At 31.7% G+C, this 21474-nt stretch overlaps 1 protein-coding gene across 1 annotated transcript; it reads right to left on the bottom strand.

Annotated features, from left to right (window-relative positions):
* Positions 1-19734: 19734 nt before the first annotated feature.
* On the bottom strand, positions 19735-21270 carry LOC133174605 (perlucin-like protein). Its single transcript, XM_061309705.1, has 3 exons — positions 21184-21270; positions 20523-20610; positions 19735-19952 (listed from the first exon to the last, which is right to left on the bottom strand). The coding sequence occupies exons 1-3, from the start codon at positions 21184-21186 to the stop codon at positions 19735-19737; spliced, it is 309 nt and encodes a 102-aa protein (XP_061165689.1). The 5' UTR covers positions 21187-21270.
* Positions 21271-21474: the final 204 nt, after the last annotated feature.

Here is a 21474-nt window from a genome sequence, read left to right on the forward strand (position 1 = left end):
TATGAATTGAATTTGATGCCAATCCCCGGCAGACCCATACCCATTTGATTATTGTTACAAATTCATACGGGTGACCTGTTAGACCCGGATACCCTTTTTATTTTCGGGTGACCCATGATTTATTATTGCTTAATTGATAATTGTTCATTGTTATTCATTGTTTTCATCATAATAAATTTTATAAATTTACAACCTGACTTTTTATTTAGAGTTAAAGGGTAAAATTCAGAAACAGGAGACCCACAATAATTTATTTTCATTGTAACAAACCCTGGAACAGGTGTAAACGTTACAGTAATATGTTTAAAGCTAGAAAAATTTCCCTCAAAAATTAATCCGAGTATGGCTCTCCCTTAAGTGTCCTCAGGAGATGTCTTAAAGTATGTCACTCCTGACAAAATTTATAGCAAGGATATTTTGAGAAGTTTATTTTATATGATTACTCATATTGCATGACCTACAATTGAAAAAAAAAGAGGAGAGGGGTAACTTTGCTAATGAATGTGCAAATATTCATTAAAGTTGACTTTTTTGCACTTAAATTGTGATATTAAGGATAATCACTTTAACTTTATCATATTTCACAGATGTAATCATTGCAATAATTATAATCTTATTTTATGTAAAATGGTTTGAAAAATATTTATTAGTATGCAGGCATCCGTGTCATTCATTTTTTTTTATTAGAAAGGAGCTTGTTTTAGAAACATATTCAAACAAATGTTTTGTATCAATCTTAAATACATTCATGTGACGCTCTTCAAATCTTCTGTTTTTATCTAGTGTTCGACTTATGTACACATAAAAATCATGGATTTTCAATTGTGGTCATGTTACTTTTCTCATTGTCATTTCCTTTCCAAAAAAAAAAAAAAAAAAAAAAAAGAGGAAAGAAAACAATTCACTCGAAAAATGTGTATTATTATTTAATGCCGCTAATGTTATGTCATTCTTAATGTACTTTAATCTTCGAGTTGGGTTAAGTGGTATTATGTTTACTTCCAATTAGGTCTCCACTTATATAAATACCAAGTTCCATTTCCTTAGAAAGTCACGCGGTTCTTTTATCTTCTCGTTGTTTTACCTGAAAATACGAAGAATGAAGGTCTTTATTCTTGTCACGATTTTAACAACAATTAATAAAACGAGGACGGTTTCCTTGCTAACTCTTACCATCAGAACTCTACGGTCTTTGTTAATGAAAAACATGCAATCAAGAATATCGATGTTCTTCGGCAGATCATCAACCAAGAGACATCATTCGCTTAGCCGTGGTCAAGGATGTAAAGGATTCACTGATGACGTTAAATCTTTAAAGCGAAGCATGGCATCTTGGGAAACAGCGGCTTCCACTTTGCAGCAGACGGTAGAAACGTTGAAAATACAAAGTCATGAAAACAAGAGGATTGCAACGGATTGTCAGAAGAGGATTCATGAATTTGGTCAAACGTTGAAAACTATCAATGAAAATATACCCGATATTTATAAACATCTAAATTCGAGTGAAATGCTGTACGTTGAGAAAGGCAAATCTCTCTCTCTCTCTCTCTCTCTCTCTCTCTCTCTCTCTCTCTCTCTCCCACATTTCATTGTAGTATTGATGTTTAAAAATATAACAAATAGCTAATAAAAAAAACCATTTAGGTATGAAGTAGATTTATTTGCTTCAACTAGTGAGAGACATTTTCTCTACCTTTTTGTTCTGAACTTCAGTTTGATCACAACTCCTTCATCTTTAGGTATATTTTTATATCTTCCAATTTTAATTTTTAGTCTGTGTGCTGATATTCGTTATTTGTCATGGCTGATCTATGTTAATTGTTGGTTAAAATATCTAGATAGGGTTCACAACAAAAGTAAGCCTTTAGGTTGGTGAAGGTAGATAACATATAGATAGTGCTTTGTTTCTGTGCTCTGACAGAGATCTGTTTTAATATACATGTACAAAAACACTTAAAATGCCATTTAAATAGAGAGTGCTCAAAGTTTTATGTTAAAAGGTAATGCTTGTTATTAATAAATACATGCCATCACTTCACATGCATTGTGCAGTTCTGTTTCTACTGTATAAGTACTTTTCTCCATGTGGTATTAATTAACGCTATGTACGCGGTCAAAAAATTTCCGAAGAAATTTGTCCCAGCTTACTTAAAGTACATTGAACGATAATGGGGCAATCTAAGAAATCTGCTTAGTTTTCTACCCTTGGTATGAACGTAAATTGTTATTTAAAATTTTAAATGCATTTGAAAAAATACTTGTTCAGTGCCCTGAATTATAGTTACTACTAAATAAATCAATCCTAGCTTTAGTACGTAATTGTATCAAGAAAAAAAATGTATTTTAAGATTTAGACTACTTTGTTAAATCAAGGTAACAAACATAAACTCTACCTCTAGCCCTTAGGGGGCTTCTTAGTTTAGTGTGACAATTAAATGGCTGTTTTAGAGAGTAGCCATTTGGAGAATAAACCATCTTATCATCAACTTTCCGAATTTACAATGAAATATGAAAAGTCATTTTGACTTTGGTCATTTTTAGATTTCACAAGAACCTGCGGAAAGGAATGGGTCATTCACCAAGGGAACTGCTATTATTTTTCGTACAAAAGCTTCTTTTAAAGATGCAATGGTAAGACAATAAATCGCCTTCCAATAAATACTTTCATGAAATTGTCTAATTATGACATATAGTGTCTACACTAAAACTCGTTTAGTATAAACACAGATATACCAAATTTACTGATATTGCGAAGTTAATTGGGATCTCCGGCGAAATTCTTTACAAATCCTTGTAAAATTTTATGCAAAGTGTATATATTAAGTACATTTATATTCATGTCACCTCAAATAAAATCTGGGCGGCATATTGCTATAGATGGTTTTCCTATGACATATTTTTTTCTCGGAGTTATACCCCTTGGTCGCCATCTTGTAGGTCAAAGTAGTGAATTTTCCTCTTTGAGCAACCAATTTTAAAACCGCATGAAAAAATTTATGGTAAAAAATATTTACAATATTGAAATTATGAATTAAAAGAAGCTTTAACAAACATAATTATATTCATAAGAAAATTCATAAGAAAAACAGTCTTATCTTCATCTCAGTGCCAAGGATAACGAAATGAACTTGGTTGAATAATGAAGGGATCTGGGGATGTTGACCTACAATATGGCGGCCATGGGAAAAAACTCTTGCTTAAATCACCTTGATGGAAAACTATCTATTGTTCGACCCCTTGCTCGAGCATTTTCTATAAGACTGCTTAACCAATCTCGAAAACACTTCACTGAAAAGATTATCACCAACTCTAGATGTGCAATATATTTTTAAAAGTTTCAAAATGCTAACTACTGTTACCAAAAAGTGGTAATTCTTTAATTTCATTTTTCTCATTCACCACACGACCTCTTTAAAGCTTTAAAGGATTGTTTTTTGCGTCCTGTCAAAGTGATCTTTGCAAAAAAAAAAAAAAAAAAAAAAAAAAAAAAAAAAAAAATCGGAATAGGATGTACACAAAGAACGAATAATTTAAGATAATTTGATTTCATGTGACCATTTTAGCATTTTGTCCGATAATGTTTTCGGAGATGACTTAGATCATCTTACTAAAACTTTACAGATATGATGATCACAAACTGTAGTTTTGCAGTCAACTTTTTATTTTCATTATGTACACCATTGTCATGGAAACAGAGGAAAAGTGATAATCTTCATAATATTTTATTTTTTTTCTCAGTAATTTGCCAGTATTTTTTTTTTTTTAAATTAAAGGGTTGCTTTTTGAATCCTACCAAAGTGCTTTCTACAAAAAAATGGAATTGGGTGGAAGGAAAGACGAATAATTTATGAAAACTTGCTGTAACGACCAGTTTAGCATTGTTCGACCTATACATTTCTCCGCAAATGTTCTTAAAGATGGCTTTCACAATCATTATGAAACTTTATATTTTGGGGGATCACTCCAGTGATGACTAAAATCTAAAATATAATTGAAGATTAACGGAGAAATAGAATTTATCCTTTTTTCAAACGTCTTCAAGTTTAATTTTCCTGATATGAAAAATTATATATTTTAATTACATTCTTTTCCCCTTTTTGTAATTACCTCTAATATGTTTTAAGTTAAATGTAGTGAATAAAGCTTGCAAAGTACATATTTTCTGTATTCAATAGCATTTCATATCATTTTCCCCCCTAAAATTCAATTTATTTCCTGGCTTTTTCAATCTTACTCATTCTTACTGGATAAAACTCTAGGATCCGTTGACGAGGCTATTTAAGGGTTTCCATACTTAAAGTAATCTCGTTTTTGTGTTTATTAAATTAACTTTGCGAACTAATTTTATTTCTTCAAAACATAAAACACCTCAAATCAGAGGTTTAATAGAAAAAAAAAATGTATTATACACACATCACCTCTCTCAAATTATTTTATGACTTGCACTGCCTTGTATGACAAACAAATATGTCTGCTTCCGCAAGCTCTACTGCCACTGTGTTAAAGCTGGGTTCGACCAAAGCAAGCAAAGGTAACGCGTTTCCTTCTGTGGTGTACACGTATGTTTTATGTGTTAATGCACTCTTCATTCAACTTTAGGATCAGTTCTAGGTGACATATGTTATTGCGTGCAATATCAGATTCTACATTCTTCATTCAACTTTACGATCAGTTCTAGGTGACATATGTTATTGCGTGCAATATCAGATTTCTAGATACATTTGAAATTCAGTTCATCCAATCACTAAAGTGATCCAAGGTATACAATACTTCCCAAAATATATTTGGTAGTCAGACTTGAAAGAAAATATCTTTATTGAGAATTTGCTATATTGCACGATATTATGCAATATCCGTAAATGGTTATGTCTGTATAACAAATTTGTTACGCATTATGTTGAGGCTTCCCGGAGAATATCGCAGTGTACTATGTGCATTCACTTCTCTGAACTTCAAATGTATGACGCCATAATTGAAAATGACGCAAACTGCAAACTTGAGCTGTTATGATGGGGAGAGTGTCATAAACTGTACACCTTATTTCAATCTGTCAGAAAGCTAGTGTTAAATAAACGTGTTTTCATCTTTTTTTTTAAATCTCATATATCCGAATATTTTAGATAACTTTGCTTTATTACTCTTGTTTAAAAGCCAGCGTGTTCAAAATATATACAAAAATATACCTTTGACATTTACCCTTTTTTATACCCCTGGATAGAAGTAGAATTTATAATATGTGTATAAGAGAGCCTGACGCAGGTGATTAATAAGTATTTATTTGAGATCTTTTGTGGAAATCTGTAACAGGAGTTTCCCCCCTAACTGGATCTTGCTTTGGAAAAAGGTGTGATGGCTTTGTTTTACATTGTAATACAGATGACGATATTGAGTGGAAAATACCCTCAAATTTGTCGGTAAATTGAATTTATTGTAAAATATTTTATACCAGAGTAATAGTATAACTTTTCCCAAGCACATTTCTGGTTCAGAAGGATGCGACAAATATGTTTTCATATAGCTAAGAGAACTCTTTATATAAAGTGGCCGTACTTAAGTTTATAACTTACAAATAAAGTCAAAATCGACCTTGCAATGCAGTGTTATGTTTTGAACGCATTTAAAGCTTCGGGAAGCCTTAGCATTGCTGCGTAAATTATATTTAGTGCAAATTCGAAATATACTGTAAAATAACATTTTTTCCTTAAGTCAAATTTTCATGGATTGAGGAAAATATATTAATTCGTTCGAATTTGATTTCTTGGTTGAAGAAGTGCTGACTTGTAACATATTTGAAATTCTATTTTTCATAAATTCAAGGGTCTCTACATACGATGGAAAAAAGAGAAAATTTAAATATTATTTTTTAACACATATTTTGTGAAACAAGTAAACTTTAGACTTATTGTCGAATATAACCATCTTTACATGTGAAAGAAAAATGTAGCAACCATTTCGGACAACGCAGATCAAGCTGCTAATAAATTAGAGAAAGCGTTTCAATTAAGAGAATATAGGTCAACAAATAAGGATAAAAATTATTTTAATTGGGTGTGTATCAAATATTGATTATAGCAAATATGAGTTATATTGTATAGGCGGCATGTCAGCTGATGAGCGCAGAGATGATAGAACTTCAAGATGCAGTGGAAGAAAAATGGCTTGATTTTCAGTTTCGGTTAAGAGGTAAAATGACGTACATTTAAATTGATGGTACTTCATGCACATTTTGTAATTCATATTTCTATGAAACTTTTGAATATTTAAAATCTAAAAACAGTGCTTTACTTAAATTTAGAAAAATGTTATACTATTCATATCTCTATTTATGATATTTAAATTACAAGGGATTTTTGACAAACTATATAATAAAAATCTATATAATTTGAAGTGAAATAACTTTCTGTATTTAGCACTGAATAAGTTTTAAATTTCATTTAAAAGATTACAAATCACAAGTCTGGCTTGGTGCAAGTGATGTTCAACATGAAGGAAAGTTTATATCTGTTTCTAATGCTGAGGGGCTTAAATACAACCATTGGGTCCATGGACAGCCAGATAATTCTAGAGGAGTGGAGCATTGTGCTTCTTACTGGATTCCCAAAAGATGAATGAACGATGCGCAATGTACCATAAAATTAAACTATGTATTATGACATTAAATACTTATTGCCAACTTTATCAACATCAGTTGTGTTGAATGTCATAATTCCTTTAAACATAGTATTGTGACATGATAATAAAAAAAAAAGTTCTTTTTCGTTTCCATTGGAAAAATGTTATAGTCCACTAAGGTACACACAGTTTCAGCTTCTTTGGGACCAAATTGGCAGTTATTCTGGGGAGGATGGTACAAACCTAGTGTCATTAAACTATGGGGTAAAACATTTCAGAAACAAAAGTGTGTGTACAATGTGTTTATAGAGTGTCAAATTAACATAAAATCAAATAATTGAAGATATCCTAATTAATATGAAGATATCAAGATATTGATTCATGTGATGCATGCGCGCAACAATTAAATAAAAAATCTATGCAAATACGCAGTACAGTTAAGGTGCCCAATGGAAATATCGGCGAATTTTTTAGATAGAAAATACATTCTTTACAAGGATGGGCGTTTCTTTTTAGGACTTTACTATTATCGGACAAATGCAATGTGGTTGAAAACTAAATGTTGAGGACGATTAGATTTCTTATTTAGACTTGTCACGTGATGTGGCAGTCACGTGATTTTAGCAAATATACCTGAAGTATTGAGGTCATCTATAAATTCTAATATTGCAAGGGCATAACCAAGTTAAAAATCTAAGTTTAACATATAATTATTTTCAACACTCTTTGTAGTTTGTGAAAAGTGCTGCGAACCTATATAGATTCTACTATATAATTGCTAAAATTACATTTGTTAGACCGTATGTTGAATATTTCGCTGGTCAAGTATATCAAATATAGATATAATTAATTCGTTTGCAAGAATTCAACAGGTTCGCAGCACTTTTCAAATATCTTCATACTTCTTGAGTTTATGTGTAAAAGCTTGTCATAATTCATTGAGGGTATGCCCTTGCAATATATCGATTTATTACGACCTTTCTAATACCCTTCAATGAATCTGCATACAAATATACGACAGTATTGCTTGTCTAAGGAATGTACGTAAGTATATGAATAAAATCATAAAATAGACATCGCATCAAAGTTAATGGCCTCTTATATATCTACAATTTATATTTTATTTAATTACAAAATACATTTTTCATTGTATAAATATAACTTGATCCGCCTCTCACTGCATACAGACTGCGTCAAATTTTCCGATATGACGTCACATTGACAAGTGCATTGCGATCAGTGAATTGTTTATATATTGCTGCGTGGGATTTATCCAAAGACAATAATGCATGCACTTGTTAGTATTGATGTAGTTAAAAGCTATTCAACAGTTTAAAATAGCAAATCATTTCATTTGTGGTAATTTGAAGAACTTATATTTTTGTGTGATGTAATAGTAAGCATTTCCCGTATAAATTAGCCCCCGCCTCCTTACTGCAGCCTTAACTGTGCTGCGTAATCAATTACATCTTCAGATCTGAATGGATGCGCGCGCACGCATTCAAGTGTTGATATAATTTACTAATTTGTTAAATGGAATTGGGAAATATCTGAATTGTTGTTCTCTTTAAATGAAATTATGATGTCAACAATTGAATTGATGTGCACAATACTTAAAAATTCTTCTTTTTTATTAAATCTTAATGAGCATTGAGTAAATTAATACAATCAATAATAGGAAATTGCTTATTTGTATTTTTTTTTTTTTATTTATTTATTTATTTATTTTTTATTTATTTTTTTTTTTTTTGAGAATGCTCACATTTCAATTTAATTGAATTAATGATATCACTAATTTGATGAATGCAAACAGCAATTCCTTTAAAGAGATCAACTTTTTAAATACTGATATATTTAATTCAACATACAAAGGTTGATCTAAATAAAATATTGATATATACGAGGGTTGTCCGTAAAGTTCATGGACAACCTTGATAATAACTGACAAACATTGATAAAATATATGAAACTATTATTTTCATTAAATTCATGTTTCATCTCGTTAATATGCAGTGAATAAAGCTTGCAAAGTACATATTTTCTGTATTCAATAGCATTTCATATCATTTTCCCCCCTAAAATTCAATTTATTTCCTGGCTTTTTCAATCTTACTCATTCTTACTGGATAAAACTCTAGGATCCGTTGACGAGGCTATATAAGGATTTCCATACTTAAAGTAATCTCGTTTTTGTGTTTATTAAATTAACTTTGCGAACTAATTTTATTTCTTCAAAACATAAAACACCTCAAATCAGAGGTTTAATAGAAAAAAAATGTATTATACACAAATCACGTCTCTCAAATTATTTTAAGCCTTGCACTGCCTTGTATGACAAACAAATATGTCTGCTTCCGCAAGCTCTACTGCCACTGTGTTAAAGCTGGGTTCGACCAAAGCAAGCAAATGTAACGCGTTTCCTTCTGTGGTGTACACGTATGTTTTATGTGTTAATGCACTCTTCATTCAACTTTAGGATCAGTTCTAGGTGACATATGTTATTGCGTGCAATATCAGATTCTACATTCTTCATTCAACTTTACGATCAGTTCTAGGTGACATATGTTATTGCGTGCAATATCAGATTTCTAGATACATTTGAAATTCAGTTCATCCAATCACTAAAGTGATCCAAGGTATACAATACTTCCCAAAATATATTTGGTAGTCAGACTTGAAAGAAAATATCTATATTGAGAATTTGCTATATTGCACGATATTATGCAATATCCGTAAATGGTTATGTCTGTATAACAAATTTGTTACGCATTATGTTGAGGCTTCCCGGAGAATATCGCAGTGTACTATGTGCATTCACTTCTCTGAACTTCAAATGTATGACGCCATAATTGAAAATGACGCAAACTGCAAACTTGAGCTGTTATGATGGGGAGAGTGTCATAAACTGTACACCTTATTTCAATCTGTCAGAAAGCTAGTGTTAAATAAACGTGTTTTCATCTTTTTTTTTAAATCTCATATATCCGAATATTTTAGATAACTTTGCTTTATTACTCTTGTTTAAAAGCCAGCGTGTTCAAAATATATACAAAAATATACCTTTGACATTTACCCTTTTTTATACCCCTGGATAGAAGTAGAATTTATAATATGTGTATAAGAGAGCCTGACGCAGGTGATTAATAAGTATTTATTTGAGATCTTTTGTGGAAATCTGTAACAGGAGTTTCCCCCCTAACTGGATCTTGCTTTGGAAAAAGGTGTGATGGCTTTGTTTTACATTGTAATACAGATGACGATATTGAGTGGAAAATACCCTCAAATTTGTCGGTAAATTGAATTTATTGTAAAATATTTTATACCAGAGTAATAGTATAACTTTTCCCAAGCACATTTCTGGTTCAGAAGGATGCGACAAATATGTTTTCATATAGCTAAGAGAACTCTTTATATAAAGTGGCCGTACTTAAGTTTATAACTTACAAATAAAGTCAAAATCGACCTTGCAATGCAGTGTTATGTTTTGAACGCATTTAAAGCTTCGGGAAGCCTTAGCATTGCTGCGTAAATTATATTTAGTGCAAATTCGAAATATACTGTAAAATAACATTTTTTCCTTAAGTCAAATTTTCATGGATTGAGGAAAATATATTAATTCGTTCGAATTTGATTTCTTGGTTGAAGAAGTGCTGGCTTGTAACATATTTGAAATTCTATTTTTCATAAATTCAAGGGTCTCTACATACGATGGAAAAAAGAGAAAATTTAAATATTATTTTTTAACACATATTTTGTGAAACAAGTAAACTTTAGACTTATTGTCGAATATAACCATCTTTACATGTGAAAGAAAAATGTAGCAACCATTTCGGACAACGCAGATCAAGCTGCTAATAAATTAGAGAAAGCGTGTCAATTAAGAGAATATAGATCAACAAATAAGGATAAAAATTATTTTAATTGGGTGTGTATCAAATATTGATTATAGCAAATATGAGTTATATTGTATAGGCGGCATGTCAGCTGATGAGCGCAGAGATGATAGAACTTCAAGATGCAGTGGAAGAAAAATGGCTTGATTTTCAGTTTCGGTTAAGAGGTAAAATGACGTACATTTAAATTGATGGTACTTCATGCACATTTTGTAATTCATATTTCTATGAAACTTTTGAATATTTAAAATCTAAAAACAGTGCTTTACTTAAATTTAGAAAAATGTTATACTATTCATATCTCTATTTATGATATTTAAATTACAAGGGATTTTTGACAAACTATATAATAAAAATCTATATAATTTGAAGTGAAATAACTTTCTGTATTTAGCACTGAATAAGTTTTAAATTTCATTTAAAAGATTACAAATCACAAGTCTGGCTTGGTGCAAGTGATGTTCAACATGAAGGAAAGTTTATATCTGTTTCTAATGCTGAGGGGCTTAAATACAACCATTGGGTCCATGGACAGCCAGATAATTCTAGAGGAGTGGAGCATTGTGCTTCTTACTGGATTCCCAAAAGATGAATGAACGATGCGCAATGTACCATAAAATTAAACTATGTATTATGACATTAAATACTTATTGCCAACTTTATCAACATCAGTTGTGTTGAATGTCATAATTCCTTTAAACATAGTATTGTGACATGATAATAAAAAAAGAGTTCTTTTTCGTTTCCATTGGAAAAATGTTATAGTCCACTAAGGTACACACAGTTTCAGCTTCTTTGGGACCAAATTGGCAGTTATTCTGGGGAGGATGGTATAAACCTAGTGTCATTAAACTATGGGGTAAAACATTTCAGAAACAAAAGTGTGTGTACAATGTGTTTATAGAGTGTCAAATTAACATAAAATCAAATAATTGAAGATATCCTAATTAATATGAAGATATCAAGATATTGATTCATGTGATGCATGCGCGCAACAATTAAATAAAAAATCTATGCAAATACGCAGTACAGTTAAGGTGCCCAATGGAAATATCGGCGAATTTTTTAGATAGAAAATACATTCTTTACAAGGATGGGCGTTTCTTTTTAGGACTTTACTATTATCGGACAAATGCAATGTGGTTGAAAACTAAATGTTGAGGACGATTAGATTTCTTATTTAGACTTGTCACGTGATGTGGCAGTCACGTGATTTTAGCAAATATACCTGAAGTATTGAGGTCATCTATAAATTCTAATATTGCAAGGGCATAACCAAGTTAAAAATCTAAGTTTAACATATAATTATTTTCAACACTCTTTGTAGTTTGTGAAAAGTGCTGCGAACCTATATAGATTCTACTATATAATTGCTAAAATTACATTTGTTAGACCGTATGTTGAATATTTCGCTGGTCAAGTATATCAAATATAGATATAATTAATTCGTTTGCAAGAATTCAACAGGTTCGCAGCACTTTTCAAATATCTTCATACTTCTTGAGTTTATGTGTAAAAGCTTGTCATAATTCATTGAGGGTATGCCCTTGCAATATATCGATTTATTACGACCTTTCTAATACCCTTCAATGAATCTGCATACAAATATACGACAGTATTGCTTGTCTAAGGAATGTACGTAAGTATATGAATAAAATCATAAAATAGACATCGCATCAAAGTTAATGGCCTCTTATATATCTACAATTTATATTTTATTTAATTACAAAATACATTTTTCGTTGTATAAATATAACTTGATCCGCCTCTCACTGCATACAGACTGCGTCAAATTTTCCGATATGACGTCACATTGACAAGTGCATTGCGATCAGTGAATTGTTTATATATTGCTGCGTGGGATTTATCCAAAGACAATAATGCATGCACTTGTTAGTATTGATGTAGTTAAAAGCTATTCAACAGTTTAAAATAGCAAATCATTTCATTTGTGGTAATTTGAAGAACTTATATTTTTGTGTGATGTAATAGTAAGCATTTCCCGTATAAATTAGCCCCCGCCTCCTTACTGCAGCCTTAACTGTGCTGCGTAATCAATTACATCTTCAGATCTGAATGGATGCGCGCGCACGCATTCAAGTGTTGATATAATTTACTAATTTGTTAAATGGAATTGGGAAATATCTGAATTGTTGTTCTCTTTAAATGAAATTATGATGTCAACAATTGAATTGATGTGCACAATACTTAAAAATTCTTCTTTTTGATCAAATCTTAATGAGCATTGAGGAAATTAATACAAACAATAATAGGAAATTGCTTATTTGTATTTTTTTTTTTTTTTTTTTTTTTTTTTTTTTTTTTTTTGAGAATGCTCACATTTCAATTTAATTGAATTAATGATATCACTAATTTGATGAATGCAAACAGCAATTCCTTTAAAGAGATCAACTTTTTAAATACTGATATATTTAATTCAACATACAAAGGTTGATCTAAAAAAAAATATTGATATATACGAGGGTTGTCCGTAAAGTTCATGGACAACCTTGATAATAACTGACAAACATTGATAAAATATATGAAACTATTATTTTCATTAAATTCATGTTTCATCTCGTTAATATGCAGGTTTTCATCACAAACAAACACAAATAGTTATATTTTTTATCAGATACAAAAAAACACACACTCATACATGTACCAGGGGCACTAAAATGAAAATCCTTGACGTTACCAGACGTCAAACGCTAAATACATTTAACTATTCTCAACATAGTCACAGTTTAACACATTACTTATGCCGCTTTAACCAGTCATCAAAAATGTGGAGAAATGGTTTTGGTTTCATAGGTGAAATAATATTTAAAGGCCGAGCTTGACCTTCTTGAAAATCCGGTGGTAGTGCAATTACGCAAGTGAGTTAAGGCTAAGTATAGACGTTTCTATGAAAATGAGCTAATTAAAACGCATAAGGGCTATACTTATTATACAGAAAAGGTTAAAACTAATTTTCTAGTGCAAACTTGGTAGTCGCGACAAGTGATAGCCAGTACATATTATGACGTCATATTATGACGTCATTGCTCTCTTCTACACAAAGTTATACAGAACATCAACAAAAAAGCTTCGGCGCAAGGGCAAGCCCTATTTATTTTTACAGAAGCAGGGTCTAATTAGAAGCAGAATATTCCATGGATTTGTGATATTGCTGCACAATTGTCGACAGATCAATTGTTTAGTAACTATTTGTAAAGTTTTGAGTTGAAATGGGGTAAAAAATCACAATCCAGTGTAAGTTTTATCAAATTTTTATCAAACAAGAAAGTGCATAGGATTTGTGCAGCACTTTTATTAATCTTTAGAATGTTCTTCGTAGAATAATACATTATTTACTTAAAAGTAAATAGGATATGCCCTTGCGCCAAAGCCATTTGTTGATGTGTTTTACTACTTTGAGTACTAAAGAACAATGACGTCATAATATGACGTCATAATGTGTACTACCTATAACATGCCTTTGAAACTAAGTATGTATAAGAAAATGAATTTAAGCTTTCTCTGCATAATAAATATACCTCTTTTGCATTTTTATTAGCTCATTTGCATAGAAAAGCCTATACCTAGCCTTAAATCACTTGCGTAAGCAAATTTGGTGTAGGGCGGCACTTATTGCTGCAGCTAAGTTAAAAATAAACTCCAGCATGCTGATAACAGAAGACAGCACGCGTGTTGCTTGGCGAAACAAGTAATCCACGGTGATAATCTTTACAGTGTATATATACAAAGCAGGATTTACAAGACATACTGCTGATTTATTGATTGACTATATAATTGGTTATATATATATATATATACAATTCTGATTAAAATAAAAATATTATAACTTGTTTCAATTACATTATTGATACTCAATGTACAAAATAATCTCGGCTCAATATTATCACAGTTCATTTCAATAAAAGCTTTCTACATATTTACACCAGATATTATCTCTGTATTTAAATGTTAGTTTTTTATACACTTTCTTCCCTTTCTGGCTTCGTGGCGCATTTGGGTTCCTGGAATGATACACTGAGGTGTGCTCCCTGTCAACGTTTTCATTCCAGAGGCACACAGCTAAGTTTGATCTCAGTTTATATTGGTTTTCTCCAAAAACTATTCTCTTGTCCTGGAATATGTTAATGACATTATTAAAACTCTCTACATAAAAAGGATCTTTACCCAAAACATAATCCTCAGGATATTTATAAATAACTGATCCTTTCAGTGCATTTTCTAAAAGTTTTTTGGCAATTTTACTTGTTAACACAACTCGAGGAGGCTCATAATTTTCATCTTCTCTGCATCTCATGCGAGTTTTTATAGTGAGGAATTATATTCTCTATAAATTCTTGTAGCTTTTTTGGATTTCCTTCACAATGCCTAACAGCCCAATGGTTATGAGTGGCAATCGGTTCGGTCTTGTCCACTAGCTGATCACTCTAGGTAAAACCCTCAGACTTCTTACTGCCACTGGAGATATTTTTAAGTGATTTTTTCAGTGCCCTGAGTGCCATAAATCATTCTGATTTGTTGTTTCTTCTGAATCTTTAATAAATTTGTTGATGCTAAGATTTCTGTCATGAGAATGAATCTTGATGGTGACATCTTGCGAGGCGAAATTTTCATAAATAACTTCTGTGCCAATTCTTTCATGTCGTTGAGAAACGGGATCTTGTTGTTTTGTGACATGGACACAATCCAAAACTTTATGACAAGTCTCACCTATGGCCACTACAGATGTATCTTTTACATTTTTTCGCCATCTATGTCTAGCATCCGTTAAAATATTGATGCCATCCAAGTCTTCATAACTCCCGATTTCCTCGTGTAGAGAATCTTGGACGGAATCTTGATATTCGGCCTCCACAGAAGTTTTATATTCACCAAAAAAATGTTTTCTCCTGGCCAAGTTGATGCACGCTAATCCACTTCCATTGGAAAATCTTGTGTAATGAGATGGTAGCATTCCACTACACATGAGACTATGACTTATTCTGTGGTTGACCAGATATTCATCATTGGGCAGATATGGTGATGATGACCAGGAACACCTGTGTATTTTATCCTTGGAGCATTAGAGGCGCAAAGCGATAACATGTCCTTTCATGGTTTTCTTAAAGAATTTCAATTTTCCATTACAGTTCTTGGTATGAGCTTCACAAAGTTCACACATATTTAGAAGTGATGACTCTGCACAAACAAACATTTTCTGATTTACGTCCCTCTTCCTGACTTGAAGATATGTTGATGGAAATTGTGTTTGATCCAGCTCCACACTTTGGTCCTCTGAGTGTTTTTTAACCAAAAGTCCAAAAGTTCCTCGATTATTACAGCATTGTTTACAGGTGAATTGCGCTTAGAAGTGAGAAATGTTTTCACCTCTTGCAGTTTTCCTTGAATTTTAGTTTTAAATTCCCCATCACCAGGAATTTCAAGCCTAAAATTTGGTGGACGTTTCTTTGATGATTCTTCATTTTTTTGCCATGATTTCAAATGCAATATTTTGATGTTTCTGAGAGAAATTGTATTCATATGTATTGGTTATCAGTAACCCAAAACCATCCTTATTCTATGTGAGGCCAAGGGGGAGAGTAATTGATAACAAAAGAGAAATAGACGTGTAACCTCACTATGACATTGTTAGTTTTGAAAATTCCCTTTTTTTAATTTATGTTTTTTTTTTTTCTTTTTTTTTTTTTTTTCTAATCCAAGTTGTTATTTCCAGAAATCAACAGAATTGAAAATATATATTAATATAAATAAAATTCTCCTTTGTTTGGCCCTATTCACAAAATTGCAGTAACTAATAAACCATTCTCTTATCACCTCTTATCACCCATTTAATCATGTGGGGAGGTTGGACATCAATTAGTACCTACACTGCATCAATTACTACCTACACTGTAATCATTGAGAGGCCATTTTCCATTAATGTGTTATTGTATTTTGTAAGCAAAATGGGGGAAAGACAGAGATCAATTTTGGATGTGAATGAAATGCAAATGGAGGCCATAAAACATTTCTTTTTGCATAGTGACTGGGATTTTCGCCCCATTGACACATCACAGGAAGAGAAATTTGGCGGGAACACTTGTGTAAGATCAGAATGTGTAGACAAAGGTGTGCAGACAAATATAGAATTAGATACTGGAGTTATAGAAGCTGAATGCAGTGGCAATAATGATGAAGAAAAATTTGTCATCCTTCAAGACATTAACAGAGATGAATGTCCATTCTGCCTCAATCTGCAAACCCTGCATCACAGACGACAACAAGAGGCAATTATGGTGGGAAGTGGAACCATTCAGACCGCCCCATTCTAGGAATTCAAAATTACGAAAGGAAAAATATAAAAGGTTTTGGACAATGCTCTTACATCGTGGAGTCTGGAGTGATCCCCGATATGCTGAGAAAAAAATGCGAGCTTTGGAACATTATCAGCCAGGACAGGAATGGCACAGACGTGACATTATGCCGACATGTGTAGTGAATACTGTGAGAACATGGCTATCAAATCCAAAAGATGTACAATACATGGGTCACTTGTGGGAATAATTTTTATTTCATAGTTGACAGTCAATCAACATGATCAAATTGATATTTTCTTCTCTTTCTTTCTTTGTTTCTGTTTGTATAGGCTAGGTGTTTTGACTTGATATTTATTTTGTACATATATTGTGAGGATTTTATAACTATTCCAATTTCAATACAGATGTCAAAAATCTAAATCATGGGTTTTATCTTTTGGAGGTTGGATTTATCTAGAGATGAAAGTAAGTCAAACATTGCAGCATTCTGTTCTGCCCGCCATGCCAGCATGTAATGTAGACAACATCCGGTGTAAACAATAACAAACTAAATCACCCACTGCTGTCAGTTTTAAATTTCAAATAGAAACAGAAGCCCTGCTTCAAATATTTCAATGAAAAGTACAGCTAAGAAAAATGTTTACAGTAAATTTAATTTGTGACCAAAGGTGCACATTAACGAGAAGAACAAACATGACAAACATCTGATGATAAAGGGGAATCAGTATTTTAATATTTGTAAATGTCTGCAATCGGAATGTGGCCAGAAAAATCAAATAACACACCATTTATTTCATTGGCTGCTATTTATACTCCGATGTCCTCCTTTAACACTTCCTGTCTCTGATCCTGAAAATCATAATACCTCTGTCTGCGTAAGAAACGACTTTATGTATGGAAATAGAACTTTTAGTCGCCGATCACCGTCAATCACGTCACAAACTTTATTTCTTACAGAGTGCAATCTCGGGGAGATGGTCTTCCTTCAAGCAAGTCATCCTGTAAACTGTCCCTTCCGTCCGAAAATCTTCTGTGCCACTTAAACATTAAAGATCGGCTAACTTTACTATGTTTTCCCGACTATTTAAGGAATTCATGGGTCTCTGTAGGTGTTTTTCAGATGTCTACACAAATTTTATCACTGCTCTCTGCTCCACCTTTTCCGAAAAAATCCCAATTTCGAACAACGACGATCCTGTCTTGATAGATTCTATCCTTGATTTCTCTGCCATTTCGATACTTAGAACATTCAAATTTTGCAAGTTTGAAGCTAAAACTTTTGTAAATGTCAAAATGCGGAATTTTACAAAATACAAATGAAATTTATAAAGTGACAAATAACTTATTAATTAAAACTTTGCCGTTCTCCGGGTCACCATCCCAAGTCTTATAATGAAGTCATAAGTGTAATCAAACGTTTAAATTTGAATAAAATTTTACGTTTATAATTCACATATAGTAAAGGATTGCTATTATAAATATGCCAAAAATAAATATCTATAACACAACTTTAATTTATATTTTAGCTTGTCCACGAACTTTACGGACAATCCTCGTATATTTATATATATTTAGAGAGAGAGAGAGAGCACTGAAAACCAACAACACTGTATATCCTAAGTGTCGGATCTACTAAGTACATGTAAATACAAAGCCACGGATGGAAATTTATATGAAGCACTAAAAATGACCAACGACACGAACAATAAAAATTGTCAAATTTTCGGGACACTGTCCCTTCCTCAGGACAAAGAAAAAAAGTTAAGAAGTCATAAAAACAAAGGAAATAAAGAAACAAAAAACAATTAGCACTTCTATAAAACTACCAAACATAATGTATTTACAATGTTACATGTCTAATTTGAAGTTTATAACCAGTTGTAATGAAAGAAATCCGGACAGCTATGAGATACGTCCGGTCTGTCGGGTGTACTCTGGTGAAGTGAGATCTACATAATTCAACGAATAAAATATTGCTTTTATTAATTACGACTAAGCAGTAAATCGTACACTGTCTTATTCTCTCAATATAGCGTAACTATACATGATAAAAGGAAACTAAAGAAAGATAATATGGAAGGGAAATTGTAGCATATGAATTTGGATGGATTATAAATTTGGAAATATTTAAGGACTCTATTACTATTTTTTTTTTTTAATTTTTATTTTTTTTTTTTTATTTTTTTATTTTTTTTTTTTTTTTTGGATGAAAGAAATAATAAACAAATATGTAAGTAATAAAGCTGTGTGGGTTGTTCCAGAATTGATAATAATGCGAATTAACGGTAACGTTTACACTATATAAAGAGAATGAAACTTGGGATTCTCCGCACTTTTTTCGTCCAGTAGTGTGAGGTTTCTTTTTTGTGCCAGCACCTACTACGACACAGAACCTCTCTTTATACTGTCTCATCCAAAGGACCGGTCTCCTCGTCCCACAGTAGAATGCGAAGCCGCGACGTAAGGATCAACTCCTTACTCCGCGACTCTAGAGCAAGCGCTTTAGCCACAGCGCCACGCCGGCGACTGTGGAAATGTGAAAGAAAAAATTAACATATGATTTTTCAATAACAAAATGTTTTGCATATAAGGGATATTGTTCAGCAAGTTTTGAAATTTGATACATCATGGGAAAATATTGTGATAGGATTTTATATTTTAAAAAAAATGAAAAGCCGTTATTTTTAATAGATTTTATTCAAACAAAAATGCTAAAAAGTATAACAGAAAAGGAAAAATATTTCTCAAGTTTCAAATAAAGAACTAAGGTGTCATTTTATTATTGTAATAAAGAGTATACTACATTTATGAATTCCTTTAGTACTCTGTAAGTAAAGTTTCCTTTAGAAAAATATCTATTATCACATGATAGCAGGTACATATGATCAAGTATATCTTTGGTTCAAAAACAATATTTATTTTTTGCATACATAATTAAACGTGACGTTGCATGGTGAATCGTTCATCCCTTTTAGCGGAATCCAGTAAGTGGCACAATCCTCCCCTCCTGCAGAGTTATTTGGCTGTCCCCTCAACCAATGACTGTAATGTAGTCTCTCAGCATTTGAAACAGATATGAACTTTCCTTCTTGTTGAATATCACTTGCACCAAGCCAAACCTGGTCTCGATAACCTTTACAATGACATTTAATCCCAAATTAATGTTAAGTATCAACTTTAAGATTGCTTTAACTCAAAAGTAACTTTTAATTCAAAATAAATAGTAGAAATACAACTGTAATGATCAGGAGTAATAATGAAAATACTTGTCCATTATACGTATACAAAACAATACTCAGATGATGAAATCAAACAATACTTCCATTATACTTTTCTTTTAGCTCTTTTTAAGCTCAACTAAAAACAGTTGAAAAGTTAATGTATATTTTATTTTATACTTATTGATTTAATTTAAATCATTATTCACAAGTTATATTTGGTAGGACCTGGATATACTCTTGTCTGGAAATATAACAATTTCAAAATCGTTTTTTTTTCTAGTTTCTTGCCCATTACTAAATTCTTCTTGAAGATATTATTTTGACACCCATGGGTAACTTATTCTATTATTAAACTATTTTCTATTATTAAATAAATGTGACCTCAATTTGTGCCGAAAATCATGTGAGCTTAAAAGTTGCGCAGAGCTGTAAATGAAAACTTTGAACAATGCATAAAGTATCCGCCATTTTTAAGATTATACCTCGTAATCGGACCTGGAGATCAAACCATTTCTCTTCCTTTGCATTTTGAAGTTCCATCATTTCTGCGCCCATCAGATAACATGCCGACTATACAATGTAACAAACATTATTCTGTTGTGATCAGTACTTTGCATAGGAATGAAATAACTATATTGTTCAGTAAATAACACGAGTTTGATTTCTATGGATTAATATTACTGTCGGATCTAAGTATAAAAGTATTTCTCTCCATTATCCTTCTGTCTAATTAAAAGTTGAACGTGAACTGCATGAAATGGTTAATGATTTTTTTAAATAAAAATTTCCACAATTAATTTTTTTTTTCATTAAAAATGCTCATAGAAATAGATAAATAGAAAAATTTATTCATTTTATTTGAAATGCTTATAGAAATAGATAATTACATAACTCATATAAATTAATTAATGCTATTCCACTTCGGCTTTAAAGAATCAAAACGTTCTTTTACTCTCAAGAGAATGTATGTGTCCTAATTCTTTCAATATTGATTTTTGGAAGGGTAATTAAACGATCTTAAGATTTCCCTGATTGATATTCAAAGATAGTGAGCAATGAATGATACCTTCTTAGAAAACGTTATGCATGTCATTCAGTATTTTGTCTGACATAATACCAGAACCTGATTTTTTTTTTTTTTACCATTGCATCTTTAAATGTAACTCTGGATGTTGCAAAATAATAACAACTCCTTTTGTAAGGGACCCATCCATTATAGCAGGTTCCTATGGAATCTAAAAAATAAATCAACTCCTATTTATCGATTAATGACAAATTGTACATACGTATGCCGCTCATGATTGTAGTATAACACGCTTCTTATATGCCAATAATTTGAATATATCATTTCTTGCTCATTATTTAATAAAGGGATTATTTTTGGCACACATATGTAAATCTTAGGAATAAAATTGTATGTAAAACATATCTATA

Source organism: Saccostrea echinata, unplaced genomic scaffold, assembly GCF_033153115.1.
Source record: "Saccostrea echinata isolate AGI-Se365-2 ecotype Australia unplaced genomic scaffold, CSIRO_AGI_Sech_v1 ptg000058l, whole genome shotgun sequence".
NCBI classification, from domain to species: Eukaryota; Metazoa; Mollusca; class Bivalvia; order Ostreida; family Ostreidae; genus Saccostrea; species Saccostrea echinata.